At 43.4% G+C, this 25,459-nt stretch overlaps 1 protein-coding gene across 2 annotated transcripts in view; it reads right to left on the bottom strand.

The window, feature by feature from the left end:
- Positions 1-2,625: 2,625 nt before the first annotated feature.
- The window catches only part of TSPAN5 (tetraspanin 5), a 181,121-nt gene continuing 158,287 nt past the window's right edge, over positions 2,626-25,459 (bottom strand). Inside the window, exons 3-8 of one of the 2 annotated variants that reach the window (XM_050790662.1) lie at positions 17,703-17,849; positions 13,096-13,266; positions 10,493-10,618; positions 8,224-8,271; positions 8,003-8,119; positions 2,626-4,828 (exon numbers count right to left, since the gene is read on the bottom strand). In XM_050790662.1, coding sequence (XP_050646619.1) covers positions 4,763-4,828; positions 8,003-8,119; positions 8,224-8,271; positions 10,493-10,618; positions 13,096-13,266; positions 17,703-17,849 — 675 coding nt within the window. In that variant the 3' untranslated portion in view covers positions 2,626-4,762. The remainder of the gene's footprint in view (positions 4,829-8,002; positions 8,120-8,223; positions 8,272-10,492; positions 10,619-13,095; positions 13,267-17,702; positions 17,850-25,459) is intronic. The other variant, XM_050790663.1, reaches the window with a different exon arrangement.

Here is a 25,459-nt window from a genome sequence, read left to right as displayed (position 1 = left end):
CGTTCAAACGAGTTGCTCTGCAAACGCAAGAGCTGACACTGCACCTGACGGTCCGCTCCACATCTGAAAAGTAGCTTTCCCCCACTGAGAATGTGTTCGGTGAGGGGCAAGAGCGTGGGAAGCCTGCTACTGCTTTCCTTTCGGGGCATATTTACAGTGAAAGCCCGGGAACTCGCCTGCTCTTCCCTTAGATTTACTTTACTTGGGAGTTCCTAGAAGTGGAGAAATAAATCACAATGGCCAGTGCGGGTCCCCAGAGGTTTAGCCTCGGCTAATGGATAACAGGAAGGGACTAAATCAGCGTCCTCTCGCTAGTGGCAAGTTTACAAGAGAACCACTCAGCATGAAAACTCCACAACAAGCTGTACTTAATCCCTCAAGAAGTCCTAAAAACTGTAGTTTTATTTGTATTAAGTTAGAGACGGGGTCTTGCTCTGCCACCCAGGATGGAGTACAGTGCTGCTATCATACATCACTCCTGGGTTCAAGCTGTCCTCCTGCCCCAGCCCCCAGAGTAGCTGGGAGTGCAGGTGCATGACGCCAGGTCCAGCTAATTAAAAAAAAAAAATTTTTTTTTTTTTTTAGACATGGGGTCTTGCTATGTTGCCCAGGCTACTCTTGAACTCCTGTCCTCAAGCAATCCTCCTGCTCTGGCCTCCCAAGGTGCTGGGATTACAGGTGTGAGCCACCTTGTCTGGCCTAAAACTGTAATATTATAAACTCTGTGTGGCAAACCCCTCCAAACGAAAAGTCTAAGGAAGGCTCTGCTCCAAGTTCACAGTTTGGCTTCTCTGCCCTGCTCCCTGCTGCCACACACCCCCCACCCCCCACCATCTGACTGCCTTGTCTGTTATCATGTGTAGATTTTTCTATGGATTTTATTGTGTCATCATGATAAAGCCAATGTTAATGTATTTTTCAGGCAAATGCTGTGTTTTCCTCCTCACTCAAAGACTAGGCTTCTCACTCCAGAAGCGGGCAGCACCTAGAAGCAGCCCCATGGCCTCACGGGAGAGCGCGCTGGCCATGAAACCCTGCTGACCAGTGTTTATGGAGGGCTTCCCAGTTCTTCATTGGAGGTCTAAACAGGATTTCCCTAGAGAAGGAGGGCTTCGTGGAATAAATGACAAGGAGAGCTGGGGTGGCCTGCCAGGTCACTGGGCTCCAGCTCCTCATTGTTCAGCCCACAGGCTTCCCAGGGCGCCTGTCCAAGTCAGCCGGAAACAGATGAAACTGCAAAATCACTCCATTCCTGCCCACACAAACACAGGGAAATGAATGATCACTTTGCATAAGAAACCTCCAAGAGACACTTTAAGGATCCCCTTGAGGAAAGGACAACTGGGACCTGTGGCAGGAGGAAGGCTGAAAGAAAAGTCCGGGTTTATTATTCCCTGGGAGAAGGAAGAGGAAGAACAAAGGAAATGCACTTAAGTACTTCATGATGCAAAATTCTGTTTAATTTCTGAGTTCACATTTAAAAACTGTTTATTTTTAAATTATAGAAGAAATGATGTTAGTGGTAACCAGTCCAACAACAGAAATAGGGAAATTTAATAAGCTTCCCCTAAAGTCTACCTTCTACACACTGAAGAAGCTTCCTCCAAGTTTTTGAGTTTTATAGACAAAGCATCCTTTTACTTCTGAGCTGTCATTTTTTCTCCTTTGTTAGCTTATAGTTTGCAACAAGCAAAGCGGGCCAATGTAGACAATAAGAAAACTCAAGAAGCAGGGATTGGCCATCTCCAATCATCACTGATAAATTTCCTTAAAATCAATAATAACAATAACATTGTTGTTTCAAACAGATGAGAAATGAGGCAAAATATTTCTTGAACAAGTCTGACACTACGCTGTCAGGATCTAAGTGTGCTATATGAACCTTAACATTTGTTTTCATTTGATCTTTGAAAAAAGTCTTTAATCAGTTCTAACGACAGAAGTCTTCTTCTGCAGTGATAATTCACAATGAAAGACATTTAAGCTGACATTCCTCTAATGGGTTTTTAAGATTCCAGCTCCAAGGGACTGTGAGAAATTATTTTCTTATAAAAAAGGTTGTGAATATTATCAACATTTATCTAAGCCCATAAGTCATAAATCCCACCAGGCATTAAATTTTCAAGGGAGCTTTTAAAACATATATACCCTGTCTCCCACTCCAGAACTGCTAGGGGTGAGGTCGGGGGAATCTGTATTTCACACGGTCCCCAAGTGATTGTAACCAGCAGATGACCTCATGGGCAGAGATTTCCTACATACAGGGCTCTCATCTCTGTGTCTTGTCAGTCAGCATTTGTAAGTACAAAGGAACCTTTCCCTTCCCAACTACAAAATCTTACCTTTCTGTTTCCCCTCCTAGAAAACCGGATCAGAACAATGCTTCTCAAAATGTAGTTCCCAAACAAGCCGCAAACAGCATCACCTACGATCTTACCAGAATACAAATTCTCCAGCCCCACCCCAGACCTACTAAGTTACAAATTATGGGCATGGAGCAAATGCACTCATGTGTTTTAACAAGTCCTCCCAGTGATTCTGACACCTGCTAAAGTTTGAGAACCACTGGATTCGAAAATTTCACAATTTCAAGAAAGAAGTAATGAAGAAAGACACAACTCCATGTAAGGTAGAACCAAGTTTATTAATGACAGCCTTTATTACAATCACTCTCAAGTGTAAAAAATAAAGGGTGATTAATTAATATTTAAAACTCACTCGGACTTGCTGTTTGGCCTTTCAGTGAATGTGCCAAAGCGCAGGGATCTTGCCTGATTCTGAATCAACTGGCCAGATGGAGTTCACTGGAGAATGAGGCAATCAACAAAAAAAGACAAACGATGCCAACTGGAGAGCTTGTGTCTTCTCCATGTTGGAAGGACATTACAAAATGGCAACTGTGGTGGGGGCAGAGATGAAGTCAGACAACCTTACAGTCGGAGTAAGACGTGAACACCTCTACCTATACAGAGACAAAAACACACACATGCAGAGCCATACACACACCCAAACTGTGAACACAGTTTTGAAAAGAATTTCCTTTCTGTCCTTTCTCTGAGCAGACTGACACATTCATCAGCCACCACCACGCACCATGGGGCTGAAATGGAAAACCTCGCTTAATTTCCACAAAGTATGCTAGCTGGCTGCCCAGTTATGTGCTGGCAATTCTGTCCGCACCGAAAAATGTGCCTGTGGTTTTCCCAGCGTTCCACAGACTGATATCTGCTCCCCAGGAGGGCAACATCCGGTGGACACCAGCTGGGTTAAAATCTAGAGGGCAAAACTCGTTCCTCCCACCTAAAGTGGGGGCAGGAGCGGCAGCACCAGGAAGTGGTTTTCCACTTTGTGTTACACAGTACTTGCCCCAGTTCAACGCATTCCCCTCCAAAGTATTTGTGCTTTGATACCATCCTGATGGTTAGTCTGCAATAAGAGAACTGAAGGAGCTATGGCCATGCACTATTTTCTTTTTTTAATAAAAGCAAACTAAAGAGGAAGAAAAAGAAATCATTAGGAGCTTTTGACTGGGTCCATGTTGTTTCAAAATTGGGTTTAATTCCATTCAAAGAGAAAGAAGGGGAGGGTGCAGAAGAGGCCACTCAGATCGACTCTGGAAGAGATCACTGAGACCAGGGAAGCATTTGGATGGTACAGCTGGGCTCTTCCCAGCCAGGCTGGGAGGACATGCCACAACCTCCCAAGGCTGTGAACCTAGGAAATAAGTGTTGACCAAATAACATATTTCAGTGTTTGTAGAAAAGCCGGCAGGAAAGGGAGATGATAGATTCAGATTCACAGGTCATGCAGGTTAAGATTTTATCAAAAATTAATGCTTGAGCTGAGTAAGAAAACACTAAAATTTAAGTGGAACCATATCATAGCTTTCACCTTTGGAAGACGAAAAACAACAAACATACAAAACAAAATGACCCAGAGTATTCCAGAGTTTCCAAAAATTCAACTGCTAATTTTGGCAGGGTGAGAAGAAGCGGGTATTTAACTGATACCTCCTTCATTAACCTCATTTTCTCCTTGAATTTCACTGATAAAGCTCAGGCCTACTTAGAAAAAAGAGCAGTCCTGCTAGAATACAGCCTCATGAGGTCTTCCGATGCCCTTGCTCGGTGCACATGAAATACACAACTTCTGTTATAAGGAGACTTTCCAGGATAGACCAAGTGCGCTCGCCCGAGTGACTTGAATACCATCACAAAATCTGAACCCAAGACGAATTGTTTTCTTCTTCAGATCAGAGTGGCACGTGTTTCCTAAAACGTACATGGAGGGATGCCGACAAACCACGGCCCTCCCAGGTGAGGGGCTGAGTCTTTGAGGAGATGCACTCCTTCAGACCATGGAACAGAAGGTGGTCCGTCCAAGGTGTGGCGAAGAGCAAAGCTGCCTTCCCAGCCCTCCAGTTACGGAAGATGAGGACAAGACTGCATTTTCTGCACATTCAAGTACATCTGGGTCCCCCACCCTCCCTTTTTTTCTTTTTTGGTAAGCATCCAACTGTCCATAAATTCATGGCTACAGTAGAGATTCACGGCGCAACGACTTTCATACTGGTTATTTTTGTTTTTTAATTCTGTCAGTGAGCAGCATTTCCCAGTTTTACCCCACGAATGGCAGCTCCATTAGGCGAGACTGCGGGCTGCATCTGTGATTAGGTCCGTGCAGCTTGAAGATGAGTTCGGCACGTGGGAGGGTCCCAAAAGCTGGGTCTGTCCAGTGTCTTGCAGCAGCGGCTGCAGGGGCTCTACCAGCTCGCCCTGACAGCTTCGATATCGCTAACCAAATTCTGGGCCAGGCATATCCCAAAAATCTGAGACAGGAAGAAAATGTGAGTCAAACAGTGACACTTGTAACTTTTACTCCTGGCCACTGTGTCCCATTTTTTAAAAATTGTTGATTTTTGAAATTTAAGATGTAATTCATATGTGGTAAAGAGCATCCTTGCAATGTGTATAATTCAGTGGCTCTTACTACATTCACAAAGCTATGCAACTATCACCACTATCTAATCACAGAACATTTCATGACCCCAAAAAGAAACCCAGTACCGGTGAGCAGTCATTCCCATCCCACCATCCCTACAGACCTGGCAACCACTATTCCACTTCCCATTCCCATCCCACCATCCCTACAGACCTGGCAACCACTATTCCACTTCACATTCCCAACCCACCATCCCTACAGACCTGGCAACCACTATTCCACTTCCTGCCTCCATGGATTTGCCTCTTCGGGACATTTCATATCAAGGGAATCATATCATATGGGGCTTTTGTGACTGTCTTTTTCATGTAGCAAAATATTTTCAAGGTTCATACACATGTACTATTAATTTATTCCTTTGGATGGCTGAATGATATTCCACGACATGGATATGCCACATTTTGTTTACTCCTCAGTTGATGGGTATTTGCATTGCTCTCACATTTTGGCAATTATGAATAATTCTGCTATGAACACGAGCATACGAGTTTTTGGGCAAATATGTTCTCAAATCTTTTGGGTACACTCCTAGGAGTAGAATTGCTGACTCATATGGTATCTCTATATTTAACTTTTGAGAAACTGCTAAATTGTTTCCCAAAGAGGTTGCAACATTTTCATTTCCATCAGCAACATATGAGGGTTTCCTTTTCTCCACATCCTTGCCAATACTTTGTTATTGTCCGTCTTTTTCATTCTAACCACTTCAAAGAGTATGAAGTATGTGGCTTTGAATTGCATTTCCTTAATGACTACTGACATGGGCATCTTTTCATGTGCTTATTAGCCATTTAAATCTTTTTTTTTTTTTTTTAGATGGAGTCTCCCTCTGTCCCCCAGGCTGCTGGAGTGTAGTGGCACGATCTCAGCTCACAGCAAGCTCTGCCTCCCGGGTTCACGCAATTCTCCTGCCTCAGCCTCCGGAGTAGCTGGGACTACAGGTGCCCGCCACCACGCCCAGCTAATTTTTTTTGCATTTTTAGTAGAGACAGGGTTTCACCATGTTAGCCAGGATGGTCTCGATCTCCTGACCTCATGATCCGCTCGCCTCAGCCTCCCAAAGTGCTGGGATTACAGGCGTGAGCCATTGTGCCCGGCCTTTTTTATTGTTGAGTTTGAAAAGTTATTTATATTTTATAGACACTAGGAGTTATCTTTTCACGTTCTCGATGGTATCATTTTCAGCAGAGTTTTTAATTTTGAAGTTTCATTTATTTACATTTGTGTCGCTGCTTATGCTTTTGATGTCATATCTAAGAAGACACTGCTTAATCCAAAGTCACAAATATTTATGCCTACGTTTTCCTCTGGAGTTCTATAGTGTTAGCTCTTATATTTAGGTCTTTGCTTTGAGTTAATTTTTACATATGGCGTGAGTTAGGAGTCTAAATTCATAATTTTGCATATCCAGTTTTCCCAGTACCATTTGTTGAAATGACTGCTCCTTCCCTATTGAATGGTTTTGGTTCCCTTGTCAAAAATCAACTGACCATACATGTATGAGCTTATTTCTTCTTCTTTTTTATTTTTTATTTTTGAGACAGGATCTTGCTCTGTCACCCAGGCTAAGGTGCAATGGTGTAATCTCAGCTCACGGCAACCTCCCAGGCTCAAGTGGTCCTCCCTTCTCAGCCCCCCAAGTAGCTGGGACCACAGGCATGTGCCACCACATTGGGCTCATTTTTTTATTTTTACTTTTTGTAGAGACAAGGTCTTGCTATGTTGCTCAGGCTGGTCTTGAACTCCTGGGCTCAAGTCATCCTCCTGCCTTGGTCTCTTGAAGTGCGGGATTACATCCATGAGATACCACACCTGGCCTGGTTTTATTTCTTGATTTTTGAATTTTATTCCACTTATCTATATGGCTAATCCTACTCAAGTACACACTATGTTGATTACTGTATAGCTTTGTACTAAGTTTTTAATTGAGTAGTACGAATTCTCCAACTCTGTTTTACTTTTGCAAATTTGTTTTGGCTATTATGGGTCCCTTGCTTTTCCACAGGAATTTTAGGATCAGCTTGTCCATTTTTGCTAAAAAGTGGTTACAATTTTGATAGGGATTACACTGAATCTGTAGATCAACTTGAGGAGTGTTGTTACCTTAATAATATGAAGTGTTGCAATTGTGAACACAGGATATCTTTATATTTACTTAGGTCTTCTTTAATTCGTTTCAACTATGTGCTCTTAGGAAAGGATCACACCAACAACATGAAGAGTCCAGCTCTTGAGACTGGCCAGGAGGAAAAGTTGGTGCTCCCTTCCTTCACTAGCACTTTGGCAAGGTGGTTCAGGGAGAGAAAGGGTTATGACATCTCTGTGAAACTCCCCAAAACCTTCACGTCACCACTGAGATCTACTTCTAATTATGCATGTTTGACTCAGTTGCCACAATGCAGTATTATTGAACCCATGTAAACGATGGAATGCCTGCAGGCAACTACTGATCTAATTAATGTCTCCATCTTAGAAAAAGACAAGCTTTCCTAAAGTATTTCATGATAGTAGCATCTAAACTCAGAGCTTTAATAAAACACAAACCAGGCCGGGCACGGTGGCTCATGCCTGTAATCCCAGCACTTTGGGAGACCGAAGCGGGCAGATCACAAGGTCAGGAGATCGAGACCATCCTGGCTAACATGGTGAAACCCCATCTCTACTAAAAATACAAAAAATTAGCCGGGTGTGGTGGCAGGCGCCTGTAGTCCCAGCTACTCTGGAGGCTGAGGCAGGAGAATGGCGTGAACCCGGGGGTGGAGCTTGCAGTGAGCCGAGATCATGCCACTGTACTCCAGCCTGGGCAACAGAGTTAGACTCCGTCTCATTCATAAATAAATAAAAACACAATGCCCACCAAATCGTTTAGGTCTGTTCCTCAGCCCTCCAATGTGTCTTAAATACTATGACAACCAAGGTTTTTAAGCAAAGCTCCGATCCTGGCAAGGGCTCTCCCAGGGCATTATTTCCCTGTGATATCCATAAAGGACCCTTATCTTACCTGCAGCAATGCAATGCCTATGAAAATACCAGCAACGATGGTTAAATTGTCCTGCAACCACTTCTCAAACTGGGGCACACAGCCTTTCGTGTAGATTACAATCTGCTGGTCAACTTCCTTCACAAGGGAAGAGAGCACACTGTCACAGATAGAGCACCAGGCACAGGCCAAAGCTCCTCCAACACCCTTTGTGCTAAGCAACAAGATGATATTCCACTTACTGGTTTTTGCCTGGCATCATAGCCACACTGAGTGTTGATGACATCTTCCTGGTGAAGAAAGGAAAGAGAAAAGTGAAATTTACTCATTAGACAGAAAGCCCACCTTGAAATGAGCAGAAGACTCCTGTTACGCATTAGTAATAAAATGTGCATCTGAGCACAAAAACTGCAGCACTGTGCTAAACACTTTATATACATGACCCCATGTCATTATTGCAACAATCTTCAGAAGTAGGTATTAAAATATGCCCTATTTTACAAATAAGGAAAACTAAGGCTTGGGGAATATCAGAAAAGACAGCAAGTCTATCACACAGGAGGCTCAAGTTTCAAAGTGGTGCCAACCTCAAGAAGATTTAGGGAACTGGAGACACAGATAAAAAACGTAACTTAAAGGGCACCGTAAATCTTCATGTATGCTCTTTTGGATGGACTGCTACTTTTAATCTGTATACTTCTACGTTACCTAAATGGTTTTTCAATGAGCTTTTAATAATTAAAAAAACAAAACAATGCCCTGATTACATAATCACATGGACTTCACATCTCACAGGGTCTGATCAGAAACATGTTTCCACTTTTTCGGGTTAGTTCATTTTCCTCCTCTGCAGGGTGTGGGGCAGATTTTATTAGCTTAGAGCGCAAGGAATGAACTAGCTCTACCCAGAGGATCTGTAGGTGAAAAGGGAAGCATTAATGCCTCTGAGAACACAGAATTCTCCCAAGGGGATGTTCACATGGGACAGGGACTGGCGACAGGAAGCGCGCTGTGCGGCACCCGCTGGCCAGTGCGAGGCCACCGGGATGAGCCCCTCAAGCTCTGAGCGGGCACTCTGCCTCCATGTGGCTCTCCTCAGAAGGGAGAGGAGGTTTGAGCTGGCGGGAAAGGGCAGCTGGCGGGGCAGCACAGTCCTTAGTGACTTTGTCTCCTCTTTCAGACCAAGAGAAACAGCCGAGGTGGTCCCGCGGCAGCAGCCTGCAGGGAAGTTCTGCTTTTCCACTCCAAGACCACAGCTCCTTTTAAGAGCTCCACAGCCTCCATCATAAGGAGGAGCAACCCCACTGAGCTCATCAGCACCCACTTGCCTCTGCTTCTGGGGGGTAAGGGCGAGCCTTGGGGAGTACATTTGGAGACCGCAGGGCCAGAGAACCGTTGAGGAGTCCCAGAAGGGCTCTGCAGTTAGGAGCACATACAGATGCACGGAGTAACCTCTCATGCTTGTCATTCTAACACTACATAGTTACTTTTTTTTTTTTTTTTTTAAAGAAATGTGGTCTCACTGTGTCACCAGGATGGAGTGCAGTGGCATGATCATGGCTCACTGCAGCCTCAAACTCCTGGGTTCAAGTGATCCTCTCGTTTCAGCCTCCAGAGTAGATGGGACCACGGGTGTGTGCCACTACACATGGCTAATTTTTAAATTTTTGTGTAGAGATGGGGTCTCACTATGCTGCTCAGGCTGGTCTTTAACTCCTGGGCTCAAGGGATCCTCCCACCTCAGCCTCCCAAAGGGCTGGGATTCCAGGTGTGAACTACTGCGCCTGGCTTAAGAATTGCATTTTAAGTCATTCTATATACCAGGCACGATTTGACCCAAAATATAATTAAACCTGTGGCAAAAGTGAAAGATTTATAGATTTTATATTTTATTCTTTTTTATAATAAAATGCAAGCTGCATGACTGTAGTCATGATGGCATTCAGGAGTCCGGGCAGCTATGGTCTTCCCACACAGCAGTCCAGCCCTATCTTGTCTCGAACTCTCCTCCTACTTCTAATAGTTTCCCTAGAACTAAGCCAAAAAGAAAAGGGTTACTAACCCCAAACCAATGCAGAGAGTTCTCATATGAGCCTGCCCCTCTCATAAAGAAAGGCTAACAGATGATACAGGCAGGTTGCCTGGGTTTCATATTCCACTCCATTGCCTGCTAGCAGTGCAAGCTTGGGAAAGTCACTTACACCTCATGTGCCTTGATTTCTTCCCCCTGAAAAGGGAGGATATTGGTGGTATCTGCCAGTAGGAATGTGCCCAACTTAAATGAGCCAACGCACATAAAGGCTTAGAATAGAAACCAGTGCACACTGCTAAATTAATGCCAGCAATTATTACTCCTACTAGGAAGATTTGAGCACTATACCCCCTACAGGAGCTACAAATAGGAGTAACCAGGTAAGAAGAGGTTTCAACAAAAAAATCACTCTGCTCGTCCCATGCACACTCTCAGCATGATGTACAGAGTAGGCCAATAGTTCGCTGGCATTCACTTACTGCGGGATCTTTAGTGCAGCAGGAGAATGGAACGCCACATCGCTCTCGACTTGCATTGGAATCTGTGCAATTGAAGTAAATATTTAGGTTCCAATCATCAGCTCCAAAAGCCCCACAGCACTGCCACTAGAGCAAACAGGAAAGAATTAGAACATCCCACCTTGGAGGCAAGCAGGTGCCTACACTCACACCCGCCGAACGACACCCAGCTTCTGCCAGCTCGGACCTTTTTTTCTGTCCCAGACTTTATTTTTAAGCCAAATGGAACCTAAATGGCCCATATAAAAGCTTCCAAATTAATTAAGGCTGAAGGTTTGTAGGGATGTGTTGGCACATGATTTAGACAACTGATGAGACCCGTGGTGTTAGGTGGAAGAAGGGCAGAGCAGCTATACAGCAGGGCTGAGTTAGAACAAGATCTGCTTGGCTTGGGCACGTCATTCTAGAAGGAGAAACAAGAACATTCTAGAAGGGTAAATAAGACACGAACAACAGTGGTAGTGACTGAAGGAGGCAACTGGGGTTATGGGTGGGCTACCTATAGGCTTACTTTTTCAAAGTTTTGATCTCCACATTCTAATAATTTTTTAAAGATCTGTTTTGTTTTATGGAGGTATAACTGACATACAATAAATTGCACATTTTAAAGTATACAATTTGATAAATTTTGACATCTGTATACGTCACAAAACCATCACCACAATCAATGGATATATAGTTGATATATCCATTACCACCAAAAATTTTAGAGGTTAACTTTTCATCATATTTGTTTCTACTCTGAATTTTTTTAAAAACAAGAGAATGTGTCTCACATTTTCAACTTTAAAAAGTCAGTCTTCCAATTAAAATATCATAAAACAAGCAGTTAAATTCAGTGGTTCTTAAATGGGGCCTGAGTGGTAGGGTTCTACAAACTTGCAGGTCTTTATATACCTGCACTGAAAAGTCGGATAGGCTGAGCTTGGACTTGGACAGTGGTGTCTGTGGCATTTATGTATAAGGCAGTACCAGAGGGCAAACAGAAGCCCAGTGAATGGCAGCCTACAGATGCCCCTTCCTCACTTCCCTGGGATGCACTTTCTCTACTTCTCCGAGTTAAATAAATATCAACCCTCAACCATTTGAAGACCTTCTGGGCCAATAGCTACTTCTAAACATTACATTCCATGATGCAAAGAGAAAGTCACATGAAACTGTACTATTTCCATATAAAGCACACAGCGTTCCAAGACAACATGGTCCCTCCAGGGCTTGGGTTGTGCATTTCAAGGTGTGCCCACAAAGCTCCATCAATGTGCCATGCAATCCAGTCAGGAATAATGCCTGGAAAAGGATTATTAGGGAGCCCGCACCCCTTAGGACCTAATAAAACAGTGAAGTCAGCTGAGGACATGAATCAGGGCTTAACTTCCCACTTAAGGTACAGCTTACTCCAGGACGAAATGTTGCTGCCACTGAACAAAACCACATAACCCAGCTCAGTCCTGAGTGCCTAAGGAAGGGGTTGGCCTCCCTCATGACGCATGTCGACATGGCTGCTGCCTCCCGTCATCACAGGCAGAAAACTGTCCAACCCCAAGAAGGCTACCATTCACTGGGCTTCCGCTTGCCCTCCGGCCCTGCCACATACATAAATGCCACAGACACCGCTGTCCAAGTCCAAGCTCAGCCTACCCGGCTTTTCAGGGCAGGTATATAAAGACCTGCAAGTTTGTAGAACCCTACCACCCTAAGCCGAATATAAACACATGTATGTCTCATGAGTGTCATAATATCCCTGTGAGTCAGATAGTAGCTAGTAGTATTTCCATTTTACTATTCGGGAAATAGGTCAAGGTCCTGTGAGCCCAGGGTCGCTTATCAGATTTTGGCACTAGACCTGTGTCTTTTGGTCCCTTGCATTCTGAGTGAAACAGGACATCTGCTGCTTTGCTGGCACTGAAGGAGCCATTTCACAGGCATGCTCAGGGACCAGAGGGAGTGGCTTGGACTCCAATGCTCAGGGACCAGAGGGAGTGGCTTGGACTCCAATGCTCAGGGACCAGAGGGAGTGGCCGGGATTCCACCGTGCACATTCTTCACTTGTTAGAAGCTACTAGGACTTAGGAGTTTCTAAGCTTTTGCTTTTAACTGCATGTGGGATAATAATATTTGGAAAGGCACATTTTAGGAACTCTGTGGCAGATTATTCTGTTGATAAGTAGATTATTATGAGCTGTGAAATATCAAGGATTACCAAAAAAGGGGGCAAGGGATAAGAAAGAATCCATATTTGATAACCAAATAAAACTTTAAACCTGGAGCAAAACAATGTTCCTCAAATGCAAATAGGAAAGGACAGCCGTGATTAGAACTTTTTGCTCAAGCGTTTTCTTCTTTGTTCCTCTAACTTAACAGAAGTTGACACAAGCGAAAATAGGACATTTCCATTTAGAATACAAATCTTGTAAGTCATAGAGCAAGTTGGAAAATAATAAACAAACAAACACCCATGCAGAATAGTCAGGTAGTTTCCAGCTGGCAGATGCAGAAACCAGGAGGGATATTCACTGGGGTCATCGTTCAGAGAACTTTCAACTGGAAAACCACTTTAAACTTACATATTCCTGGGTGAAATCTATGAGGTTTTGCAAATCAATGTCATCCCGATATGCTCTGATGTTGTTGTTTATAAAGAAATACAGCTGGTCTTTGATCCAGTCTTTGAAAACAAATGCTAGTACTCCGGCAGTGAGCTCCAGGAAGAAAATAATTCCCAGGAACACAGAAAACTAAGACGAAAGACACACAGAGAACAGTTATAAGGCTATTTTGATCATATATAGCTAAATGGTTACTCTCTAAACAGGTTTGTAATTACATTGGATTGTTATACATCTCCAAAGCAGATAATCTTCAGTTTCTGCTGATTCATTAATAGAATATTACACTCCAAGAAAGGACTTTTAAAAATCATTTCATAATCACATTTTAGGGTCTCTAGTGGTCCATTTGGTAATTAACCAACAAAGCCCATAAGCAAACATGGATAAGAATTTCTCATTAGACCCACATTAAGGCCTAATGAATTTCTCATGATTAATGTACCGCCAGATGCTTGAACAATGACCTGCCATCATCTCTAGTAAGCTTCTGTAACTTGAAAGATAGATTATTCCAATATTTTAAGATCGCCTGTCATTTGTTACTGTGGCCTTGATTCTCTATGCAATATATTTCTTTTATGGATTCAGACACCATTTTAATTCTCTTTTGCACCTACTATACAGGGTAAAGTAACAGATGTGTTCATCTTAGATGAAGGGGTCAAAGAGGAAGTAGTGGGATGGGCAGTGACTGTGAAATGAAAGTTATTTCCCATCATAAAAACAAAATGAAACCCTCAGTTGAGGGCTTTCCTGGGAATGCTAGCTGGGCTTGCCTTCCTCTAGGAAGCATGGGCCCCAGCAACCTTTTAAGTGACATCAAAATGCAGCCAAAGGGAGACTCTGCTTAATGCAGACAACAAGAGGTCTGAAAGAAGGGCTCAAGACCATGAGGCAATGTGGTAACTGCCCGTAACTCTGGAGAAATTTCCCTTCCATCTAGAAGACTCAGAAGAGTCTCAGCTTAGTCATATCGACTTACTGCTCACGCCCACTGTTTTTTCCACCTCCTACCATCCTGTATTCTTAACCTTTTCAAAATTTGTTGTTAAAATAGATTATGAGAAATGAGCTGTGAAGGGTACACTGAACAGAGAAGGTACAATGAACAGAGGGTACACTGCGGGTAAACTTCTGGTGACAACAGCAGAGAGGGTGACATGGTGCCACAACTGCTGGGCAGAGGTCCTCAAGGCCACATGCAGAACAGTGAGCAGCTGAGGAGGCAGGGGGTGCTCAGGTGACCTGCGGCTCTACCTTCAGCAAGCAGACAAGGAGCTACCAGCCAAGAGAAAAACGTATTGGGGAGGGGTGCAAAGGAAACAACAGTTACTCATTAAAAGAACAAAAGACAAAAAACATTTATTCATTCAACAAACATCTACTGAATGACCCACAATGGGTCAGGCCCCGAGGGAGGTGGGTTTTGCAGAAGCAAGGATGAATAAGACCATACCCCTTGCCTTCAAAGATGTCCCAGTCTTACATGATTAGGAAGGCTCGGACAGGGAGTGGGTATCTGCAGACATTAGATGTCTGCAGATCTCACAGTGTTTGTCTAGGGTGCCGAGTACTGCTCTGTGAGGGTGGGCATGGGAGGAGGGGTGGAAGGTGGAAATAAGCGCTTGGCAAAGTTTTTGGACTCCCAGGTTTAGGCCCCAATTCTAGACCCTCCGGCTCAGCCCTTCAAGTTTCCCTAGAGTTCCTGGTTATATATCCTTCATGAACTCACCAGAAATGGAATTTAAACAGTTCTTAATTATCATCGGTGATGCCAATAATTTCAATTTAAACTTTCCCCAATCTAGAAAAATGACCAGAAAAAATATCACACCATTCTGCTCAATGCCTACCCTACAGTGTAAATAACTCCTTGCCCTGTATTAGGTACCACCTTAAGCATGTAAATATGAATTATGAATTATCACAGTACAGAAATGACAAAATTATAGCCAGCATGCATGAGCACACGCAGGAAACACCAAGTCAGGGAAAGATTTTAATTTGCTTTTTGTTCTCACCTCCATAAAGGTTAATTGCATTTTACAGTTCCCCTGGTAAATTTTCTCTTCAAGTTACATAATATACATACCGAAAGTTGGGTCCAAATTCAATTCATATAAAATATTTGGCAGATACCTACACGCCCCAGGCCCTGTTGAGCTAATTTCCTCTATTTCCAAAGGTGCAGAGGCTGACTCACAGGCTTCATCCTAGAGCCTCGGTCAGCTAAGAAGGTCTATTTCCATTTTGCAGTATCCTAGTTCCTGGATTTTCCCTCAGCAGTTCTCCTAGGGGCATCAGATCTTTGGAGCTATTGGAGTCCTGTGGACATTTACTTACTACTTATCTCATACCTCCTGTTCGAAGATTATTCCAGGCCAGTTATTATTGTTTGTACTAAATGGAGAGAGGCCTTTTAAGATATTTTCCAAGTCTCAAAAGCCAAGAAACAACACAATTCTCTTCATTTCCAACATGAGACTTTATAAATTAAGGTGTTGATTTAGAGAAATGTGAAGTTTTCTGCCTATTCAGTCAACACTGGACATTTCAATTATAAGAAATGATAAACTATATTAAAGGGGTTACCACTATAAATGAAACTATATTAAAGTAAATCACAATTAACGGGACTGAGCAGGTGCAGTGGCTCATGCCTGTAATCCCAGCACTCCGGGAAGCTGAGCCAGGTGGATCACTTGAGGTCCAGAGTTCAAGACCAGCCTGGCCAACATGGTGAAACGCCATCCCTACTAAAAATAAAAAAATTATCCAGGGATGGTGGTAGGCTCCTGTAATCCCAGCTACTCGGGAGGTTGAGGCAGGAGAATCACTTGAATCCAGGAGGCAGAGGTTGCGGTGAGCCAAGATCATGCCACTGTACTCCAGCCTGGGCAGCAAGAGTGAAACTCCATCTCAAAAAAAAAAAAAGGATCCCACATTTTGGGGCGTGGAGGCTGAAACCAATAAAATACTGGCAACAGATGAGTATGACCAGGACCCAATGAGGCTACAGGAAAGGTGGCGAGGTAAGCTGGCAAGGTGAGCACTGAGATGCCTCATGCCAAGAAGACTGGCAGGTTGGCAGGTGGCGATCAGGGACAGAGCTCTCCTGGGGGCTCCCCAGGTTTCTGACTAGGTGAAGAATGAAGCATTTGGTTGTGTGTGTATGTGTGTGTGTGAGAGAGAAAGAGAGAGCGAGAGAGACAGAGAGAGAGAGAAAGAGAGAGAGAGAGTGTGTGTGTGTATGTGTGTGTGTAGCAAAGGAGGTATCTGGCAGATAAGGCAGATGGAGTCTTAGGAAACTAGCTACAGCCACTGTGGTCCAGTGTATCCACAAGAGAGAACCAGCTGCTTGTGAACTTATCTGTAAGACCAGGTACCCCTCGGTTTTCCTTGTTAGAATGAGTCATGCTAATTTTCAGGTTAAATAGCCTCCAAAAGCTTCTCTGAGCCAGAGCTGCTCAGAAATGGGCTGCCCTGGGTGGGGCACAGCGTGTACCCTCTTCTCAGGGATGTTTAAGAAAAGATGCTGGAGGATGATGTGTGCTGGGGAAGACAATCACACATTACATGACTATTGGACTACTTCTTGGATTTTTTTTTTTTTTTTTTAATGAAAATGTCCCTGGATGATGATGTGTCAATAAAAGTTGGGAATAATTCTGGTAACAGGAAATATTACACTGCAACCGTTCTCCAGAAATGTCTACCATCCTTCCTCAGCAAATGAAGGTGGGTGCTTTGGATCCTTTCTCTGTTCTTAGAAAGGGGAATGGATGCTTCATATAGAGGGCTATGATTCAGACGCCCACCAGACTGCCAAGCTCCATGCTGACAGGCACATTTGGCTACATTCAACAACCCTATTTAAGATACATAAATGGCACATGCCATTTTCTTCTCCTTTGAAAGGAGTCTCCAACACAAAGGCTTTCACTTTTCATTCTCTATTTTAACTTTAAATACCAATGAACCCCCTGGTGAAACCTCTCCTCTACAAACATTCACTCAAGACAGTGATCACACCAACCACACCACATCTAAAAATTACAAAGGAGAACTTTGTACCAGCTAACGACAAAGGAGCTTTACCTTTTAGTGTTTTGCCATATTTAGCAAAACCTACTGCTTAACAGATTTAATCTGGACAGGCCACAGTCACTGTGCTTTTGCCTGGTTTCTCCAAACCAACGACCTGCACAGTTCCCCACTTACTATGTGCATTAAAACGGTGGGGAGGAATCACTTAGAAGAAAAATATATACACCTACCTTAGTCCTGAAGATATCTTAGGGAATAGAATCTAAGTCTGTGATATATATGCACGAAATCTCCATGGATGGCACGGTGTGGTCGTCGGGGTGGTGGTGTACTTATTAAGGAGGCACGACTGGGAGTCAGGGCTAGAGAGCTCTCTCAAAAGAAAATAATGACCTGGGCCCTACTTTTGCCAGTGCCTTTGGTACAGCTCACTGTCTTGCCTGTAGATAGGGTGACCCCCTGATGGAAGGTGACGTTTTGGCTCTCAGTCTGAGAGCAGACAGTGGGATACTTACAAACTTGAGAAGGAAAGTGTTTTCCCGTAGCGCTCCAATGCACCCTGCAAATCCCAAAATGAACATCACTCCTCCCACCACAAGGAAGAGCCAAACTGGGTCAAAGCCGCCGAGATCGGTGATGGAAGAGATGTTGGACAGAACTCCCTGGGAGCAGAAAAGAACACACAACAAGGCACCAGGATGTGGGGTCAGTTTTCCAACATGTAAAGACTATCGCATTTGTCCTTTCCCCTCCCAAAGAAAACCTGCAGAGGGCATCTGATTATCAGGTATGTGATTAATACTCAAGAGAGGAAAGGAAGAGAGAAAGAGAAAGAGAAAGAAAAAGAGAGGGAAAGAAAGGGAGAGAAAGAGAGAGAAAGAAAGATAGAGAAAAGAGAGAAACAAAGAAAAGGAAGGAAAGGAGGAAGGCAGGAAGGGGTGGAGGGAGGGAAGGAGGGAGGGAAACTGCTTTCTTTCCAACGTCTAAATGTGTTCATACTTTCGGGAAAACTATATGTAGAAAAAAAGTTGCCAAGAAACAGTCCTCAGACCCTGTAAGGAGAAGATGTGGTGTTACCTTTGGTTTCAATGTCTGCAAATATAAGTGGTCTTCAGTAAAAACAAACAAGCAAAAAAAGACAGATGCATAAAAAACACACATACCCCATGACCCCCCAGAAAGCGGGAGGTCATCTTTAAGACCCAGGACACGCAAAAGTTAGACAAATGCCTACTGCAAAGCCCTTGGCATTTCTCTGGAAATAGGGTTGAGCTAGAAGCTGAAAACTAACACAGCAGCCAGTCCCGATTACAAACACCTACAAATTGTTTTTGTTTTTGTTTTTTTTCCAAGAAAAAAATTGTACCTCAGGATCTACTCTTGAGCTTCATGGGAGACCTTTATTAGCCTGAGATCCCAAAAGCCTTGTGTGGTTTGCTCTGGTGGCTGTTCTGAAGCTTGCTGTTGGGGTATTTCTTACCACCTTCCTTTGAGTTGAAATTTAAAAGATTTACAAATCAAAGTTTACTTCCTCACTTTCAACTCTTATTCTTCTGCCACAAGAACACCAAACAGACCCCGAGTAATTTCACTTTTCCACAAACAATGACATTTCTTTACTGAAATCCCCTCTTCCCTTATGTGTGATACCACACCAAATACCACCCAGAACCTATGTTACAAGATTATTTTGAAACTGTGGATGTGCATGGGCCTTAAACAGCCAATATCACCAATATTTTAATTTTATTAAAGTTGTTTGGTACTCTCAAATCAAAATATCTCCAGAGCATCATAGTATAGTTTGCTGTAAAGCCTTAATAATTTAAAAAATTGTTTTCAAAGCACTCCCAATAACCTGTAAGAACAGGAAGCAATCATCTGATTTTATACTTGAGGAAAATGGAACTCAGAGTAGTTTGGTGACTGGCTGAAGGTGACAGACGCCATTGCTTCTTTGAAACCAGTACACAATGTCTATTTCAGTACCAAGCAGGGGCCATACACTTGCTTCCCAGTACATCCCAGTCAGCACTAATCAACATCTGAACTTAGGAGTTTTAAGTTTTAATCCATTTAAAGGTTGCAGGTAGGAACATTTGGAGAAGCATATTTCATTTGTTCTATTTTTCTGCCTGTTTCTTCCTTTAGGGGGGTGTCAACTTACGAACAATAGGATATTAAGAACAGAATGCATATGGGGAATAAAGAACTCTTAAAATGTAAAACTTAAACCTAATTTTAAAAACTCTAAGGTTTAATGTCACAGACAAATGGCTGAAAGGCTATTAAAGCAGTTGGGATTGAGGGTGTATTCATTAACTTCTCAGGTGACATCAAAAAAGGCAACCACACCCTTCACGAGGTTGCATAGACCCAAGGTTTGATCCAGTTTTGTTTCTTGGGTTTCCAAGCAGCGAACTATGAATATTTACTCCAGGGGGAAAAGGCTGAAGGAAAACACAGAAATACCTATACACATGATGCTGAGAAAAAACTTGCCAGAGAAGTCAGACAAAACCCAACCAACAGGCTGGGTGGAGTGGCTCACACCTGTAATCCCAACACTTTGGGAGGCTGAAGTGGGAGGATCGCTTAAAGCCAGGAGTTTGAGACCAGCCTGGGCAGCAGAGTGAGACCCTTTCTCTATAAAAATAAACTTAAAATAAAAAATCCAAGCAACAGTGGTAAAGGCCCAGGATTGTTAGGATACCAGCCTCTCCCCCAAGAATGCCTTTAACCACAGATGTTAGTACCTGAAGTTTTCATGTTATGGACCTTCTCAGTCACGGGAAGAGAGAGAAGACTTTGGGGATACATGAAAACATTCTTAAAAGATTTTAAGTTTAATTATGGGAGAATAAGACACAGTTAACTTGGCACCAGAAAGAAGAGGTGGCAGTAGCAGAATTGACAGAAATGTCAGTTCCATCATAAAGAGGCATTTCTAATACTGAGAGATAGGACTAGCTGGATTTCCTAAGCCAACTAAGAATTCCTAAGCCAAGCTGGGAAAGGTGACCGCACCCACCTTTAAAAACGGGGCTTGTAACTCAGCTCACACCAACCAATCAGGTAGAAAAGAGCGCTCACTAAAATACAAATTAGGCTAAAGCAGGAGGTAAACAAATAGTGAAATCCTATATTGTCTGAGAGCACAGGGGGAGGGACTGTGATCCGGATATAAACTCAGGCATTTGAGCTGGGAGTGGGCAACCCCCTTTCAGTCCCCTCCCATTGTATGGGAGCTCTCTTTTCACTCTATTAAATCTTGCAACTGCACACTCTCTGGTCCGTGTTTGTTCTGGTTTGAACTGAGCTTTCGCTCGCCCTCCACTACTGCTGATTGCCGTCATTGTAGACGCCACAGCTGACTTCCACCCCTCCGGATCCGGCAGGGTGTCCACTGTGCTCCTGATCCAGCAAGGCGCCCATTGCCGCCCCCAATCGGGCTAGAGGATCGCCATTGTTCCTGCATGGGCTAAGCGCCCGGGGTTCATCGCAAGCAAGTTGAAGAGAGCTATAACACGCACCACATGGCCCAAGATTCCATTCCTTGGAATCCCTGAGGCCAGGAACCCCAGGTCAGAGAACAAGAGGCTTGCCACCATCTTGGAAGTGGCGGCCACCATCTTGGGAGCTCTAAGAACAAGGACCCCCTTAACAATATCACAAAGTCTGTTCAATGCACCAAAGAAGGCTGCCCTGAGAAATACGAGATTCCCCAACAGGGGAGCTGATGCTGTGAACCTTTGTCAACAGCGTTCTAGGAAAGATTCCCAAAGTGGATGGGAAATTAGGCCTTAATGACCTTTAAGATTCCTTTCAACTTTAAGAGTGTTCTATGATTTCATCCATTTTTAATGGGCTTTTTAGTTGCAGCTCACAAGTCTGAACAAACATCAGATTGCTCCCAAACCCTCGCCCATGATCCATGGTTGTACACAAAGAGCTCCGCGGGTAAGACAATGATCTGCGCAACTCAGCAAAGCAAGCAGCAAGCTAGCAAACATACCTATGCCCGAAATATCAAAATAATCCCTGCCCCAAAGACAAAGAAGTATGATCCCAACTGTCAGGAGATTCCTAGATCATTTGCACTCTCTGAGTTTAATTTGGAGGATTAAAATTGCCTACTCAGACAAACTCATTTTAATACTTACTCTCCCTAGTCTGCAGAGGCAGTTTTAATTGAGAGGCCTTCAACTGTTTCCACGGAAACAACAATCATTTGGGGACTGAGCTGGACTGCAGGTTCGACTTATTTAATCCTAAATTCTGGCAAACATAGAGCTGCAAACAGATACTACAGAGTGGGAAGGGGAACTAATCTCCCACAAAGCATAGGAAAGACTACCAAGAACTGTATTTTTAATGAATCCAGAATAGACCCATGTAGTTATCAGTTGAAAACTAACTCAAATCTTTTTCTTTCCTGGGTGGAAAGAATATATCCTTTATCTATCTATTTAAATTATTTTAAATTTTTAAAAAACTGAAATGGACATAAAATTGTATGTATTGGCTGGGCGCGGTGGCTCATGCCTGTAATCCCAGCACTTTGGGAGGCCAAGGTGGGCGGATCACGAGGTCAGGAGATCGAGACCATCCTGGCTAACACGGTGAAACCCGGTCTCTGTTGACAATGCAAAAAATTAGCGGGACGTGGTGGTGGGCGCCTGTAGTCCCAGCTACTCGGGAGGCTGAGGCAGGAGAATGGCGTGAACCTGGAAGCAGAGCTTGCAGTGAGCCGAGATCCTACCACTGCTCTCCAGCCTGGGCGACAGAGGGAGACTCCATCTCAAAAGAAAAAAAAGAAAATTGTGTGTATTGTACATGTCCATGTTTTGAGGTGCGTGTATATATAAATAGTGGAATGACTAAATCTGGCTAGTTAGCACATGCATTATCTCACATAGTTACCATTTTTGTGGTGAGAACACTTGACATCCACTCAGCATTTTTCAAGAATATATTATTAACCGTCATCACTACCTCAAATCTTGAAACACAAGAAGTGAATGTGGAAGTCAATGCCCAACAGCCAGTATTTTTTCCCCTTGGGATTAGGCTTACTTACCTAGCAGGAGAGAAAAAACAGACTTATTCTTTCATCTGTGCACAATTTCCCAACATTCCCTGAAGAGCAGCAGTTTTATTGCTTTTGACTACATGGAGGGATTGGGAGGCCAAGGTGGGCGGATCATCAGGTCAAGAGATGGAGACCATCCTGGCCAACACAGTGAAACCCCGTCTCAACTAAAAATACAAAAATGATCTGGGCATGGTGGTGCGCGCCTGTAATCCCAGCTACTCAGGAGGCTGAGGCAGGATAATCGCTTGAACCCAGGAAGCAGAGGTCGCAGTGAGCTGAGACTGAGCCACTGCACTCCAGCCTAGCGACAGAGCAAGACTCTGTCAAAAAAAAACAAAACAAAACAAAAAACAAAAAAGCTGAACATAATCCTGACAACAGTGATTTGGATTACAAAAATGATGGGGAGTTGACTGTTCAGTCTTCTGTTGTCCTAAAGATGGGGTCTCTCTCTGGACTTTTTCATTTCATTAAGCTCAATTTGACAGATGAGTAAGAAGTGCTAGTATATGCCTGCTGAAGAGTAATTATAATTAAACCTTGTTGTTGACAAGAAGCTGTAAGAAAAAAAAATCTAAGATTACAATTAAGTCTGCCAAGTAATTTAAAACAGGCACTCAGATTCATGGTAAATCCTTAGGAATGTGCAAGAACACCACCAGCAGACACCTAGTCTTCTGGGAACCTGAGGCCCCCCGCTTCTTCTTCTGGGAACAGCACCACCTCCTCCTTGTAAGGATGCCTTTGCCCCTCCTTTCACTCCATGGCCCCTCAGAGCTGCCAGGATCTTATACGATCCCACTGGCCTGGTGAGGCCTGAGAAGCCTGGATTCCCTTCCTGAAGTGCCAGGATTTAGAACAGGCACCTTTCTCTAGTGGTTGAGACTCTAAAATGCCAAACTCCAGAGCCTTGTGAAGCATGTCATATTTCTTACCACGTGAAGAAAGTCAGATTGCAGTGAGAAGTAGAAAACCAGTGCTCAGGAAGAAACAAAGAACAAGAGTAGGGAGGGAAAATCCAGATGGCATTATAAATTCCCAGACCAGTGGTTCCTGAGGCCTGCCCTAGAGCTCTGTGTGTCACTCCAGGAGCCTTAGATACACTCCCTTGATGGCTTACACCCCTTCTCTTTGGGTCTTCATTTGCATCTGAGAAGTCCTGCACAACACAAAAGCTTTGAATAAACTATGCTTCAGTCCTCCATGCATGTAAACACACACACAGAGGCATGTAAACATGTACACACAGACATGCACATAGACACACAGAAACACACACACGTGGCCAAAGCTGGGAAAAAATGTGGGTATAGGGAGCAAAGGGATACACTGGGTTTTAAACGGTCATTTTCCCCCAGCTGGCTGATATTTCAAGTCAACGTAGTAATTAAGCCAGTGTAAACAGTCTTCATTCATGTTAACTCACTATGAATTCAGCGTCATCAATGAAATGAGCAGTTCTGGGGAACCTGTGTGGAACTTTTAGGTGCTTTGTCTATGTTACTGACAAATAATGCATAACATGGTTTAACCTCCAATTCTGCATGTAAACTTGAATGTTCAGCCCTTGAGTTTAAATACCAACTTTTAAAATCTCAAACACGGAAAAAAATCAATACATTGGGAGGCTGAGGTAGGGGGATTGCCTGACGCCAGAAGTTCGAGACCAGCGTGGGCAATAAAACAAGACCCCATCTCTAGAAAAAATTTAAAAATAAGTCAGGTGCACTGGTGTGTGCCTGTAGTCCTAACTACTCGGGAGGCTGAGGCAGAAAGATCACTTAGGCCCAGGAGTTGGAGGCTGCAGTGAGCTATGATCACGTCACTGTACTCCAGTCTGGGCAACAGAGTGAAATCGCATCTCAAAAAGTAATAAAACATAAATAAGCAAATAAATACAAAATGTTATCCGACTACTCTCTTCTGTACCTGTTTATGCCACAAGGGCACACACAGAGCTTGGCATCTATATTCCATAGGAAGTTCTCATCCTTCTCCTACCTGAATCCTAAAAGCAGAGCAAGCCCTGGGGGCTAACGATGTCAAGGGTACTAGACTTTGCACATAACGTCAGAAAATAGCCCATGAAGCTGAATCTAACTGGAACAAGGATAAATGAGCAAGAAGCAGAGTAATGGGCCACACAGTTATTTCCATCTGTTTTATTTGACATACGAAAGTGAGATTCTGAACAGTAGTAGCAGAAAGAGAAAGATTCAGAAAGAGAGAGAGAGCGAGCCAGAGACCAAGACTGCAGGTGATGAGAAAAATATATTCAAGATGATCGATTCAGAATGCTGTGTGGGAAGAATTCCTATACATATATCTTATTAATACATTAAGATTTTGTTAGTAAGAACTGATATAAATGAATGTATTCATAAGAATTCTTTATATGCAGACTATATGCTATGTCAATATTCTTCTTAGGATCCTTAATCTTCTCTTCTCCTGCCTCTAAAGTCTACAGCTGTTGTTGCAGCAGGCAGCAGAGGCAAAAAACAAATTGACCATAACCTAAAATGCTGCTATAAAGACAATATGAATAGCAGTCAATTTAAAAAGTTGAAAGAAAAAATATATTCAACAAATTGTCCATTCTGCAAATTAGCTTTTGGACAAATAGCTCTGGCTTATCCATTTGAAGCCTTTAAGAGATGATTCTGCAGTAGGAGATTTCCATTATCCACTAGGAACCAGACAGCATCTCTCCTAACTTAGCAAAAAGACCAGTATATGTCTAAGAAGAAATAAGACACATTAGTGGTCCATGTCTGAGGCAATAGCATTATAACAGAAGTTTAGAGAGCCAACAAGCAACAGTGTATCCATTTGCACCCACCATGGTACAAGGGAGACTGTGATATTCCAGCCACTTAAGACTAGCCTGCTCTAGAGTGGCGCAGAGAGAGCATTCCAGAGTCAACCTCCTACTGAACTGTACTTAAGCCAGTGTGGCTCACTTCCAGTATCCCCTGGGATCCAAGTAAATCCAAAACTCAGTGGGGTAGCCTGGACGATGAGGAAGACAGACAAACAGACAGACACTATAATACAGACTAGCTTGTCTTGAAACCCAATCCTAGGCTCCACTGAGGCTTAGGCAGATGAAGTAACCTGCCTAAGATCACACTTGCTACCCGTGTCATCTTAGGCAGATTACCTCATCTGCCTAAG

The sequence above is a fragment of the Macaca thibetana genome, chromosome 5, assembly GCF_024542745.1.
Source record: "Macaca thibetana thibetana isolate TM-01 chromosome 5, ASM2454274v1, whole genome shotgun sequence".
In the NCBI taxonomy this organism is placed as follows: domain Eukaryota; kingdom Metazoa; phylum Chordata; class Mammalia; order Primates; family Cercopithecidae; genus Macaca; species Macaca thibetana.
The sequence above is the reverse complement of the archived record's forward strand: the minus strand, read 5'-3'. Positions and strand labels throughout refer to the sequence as shown.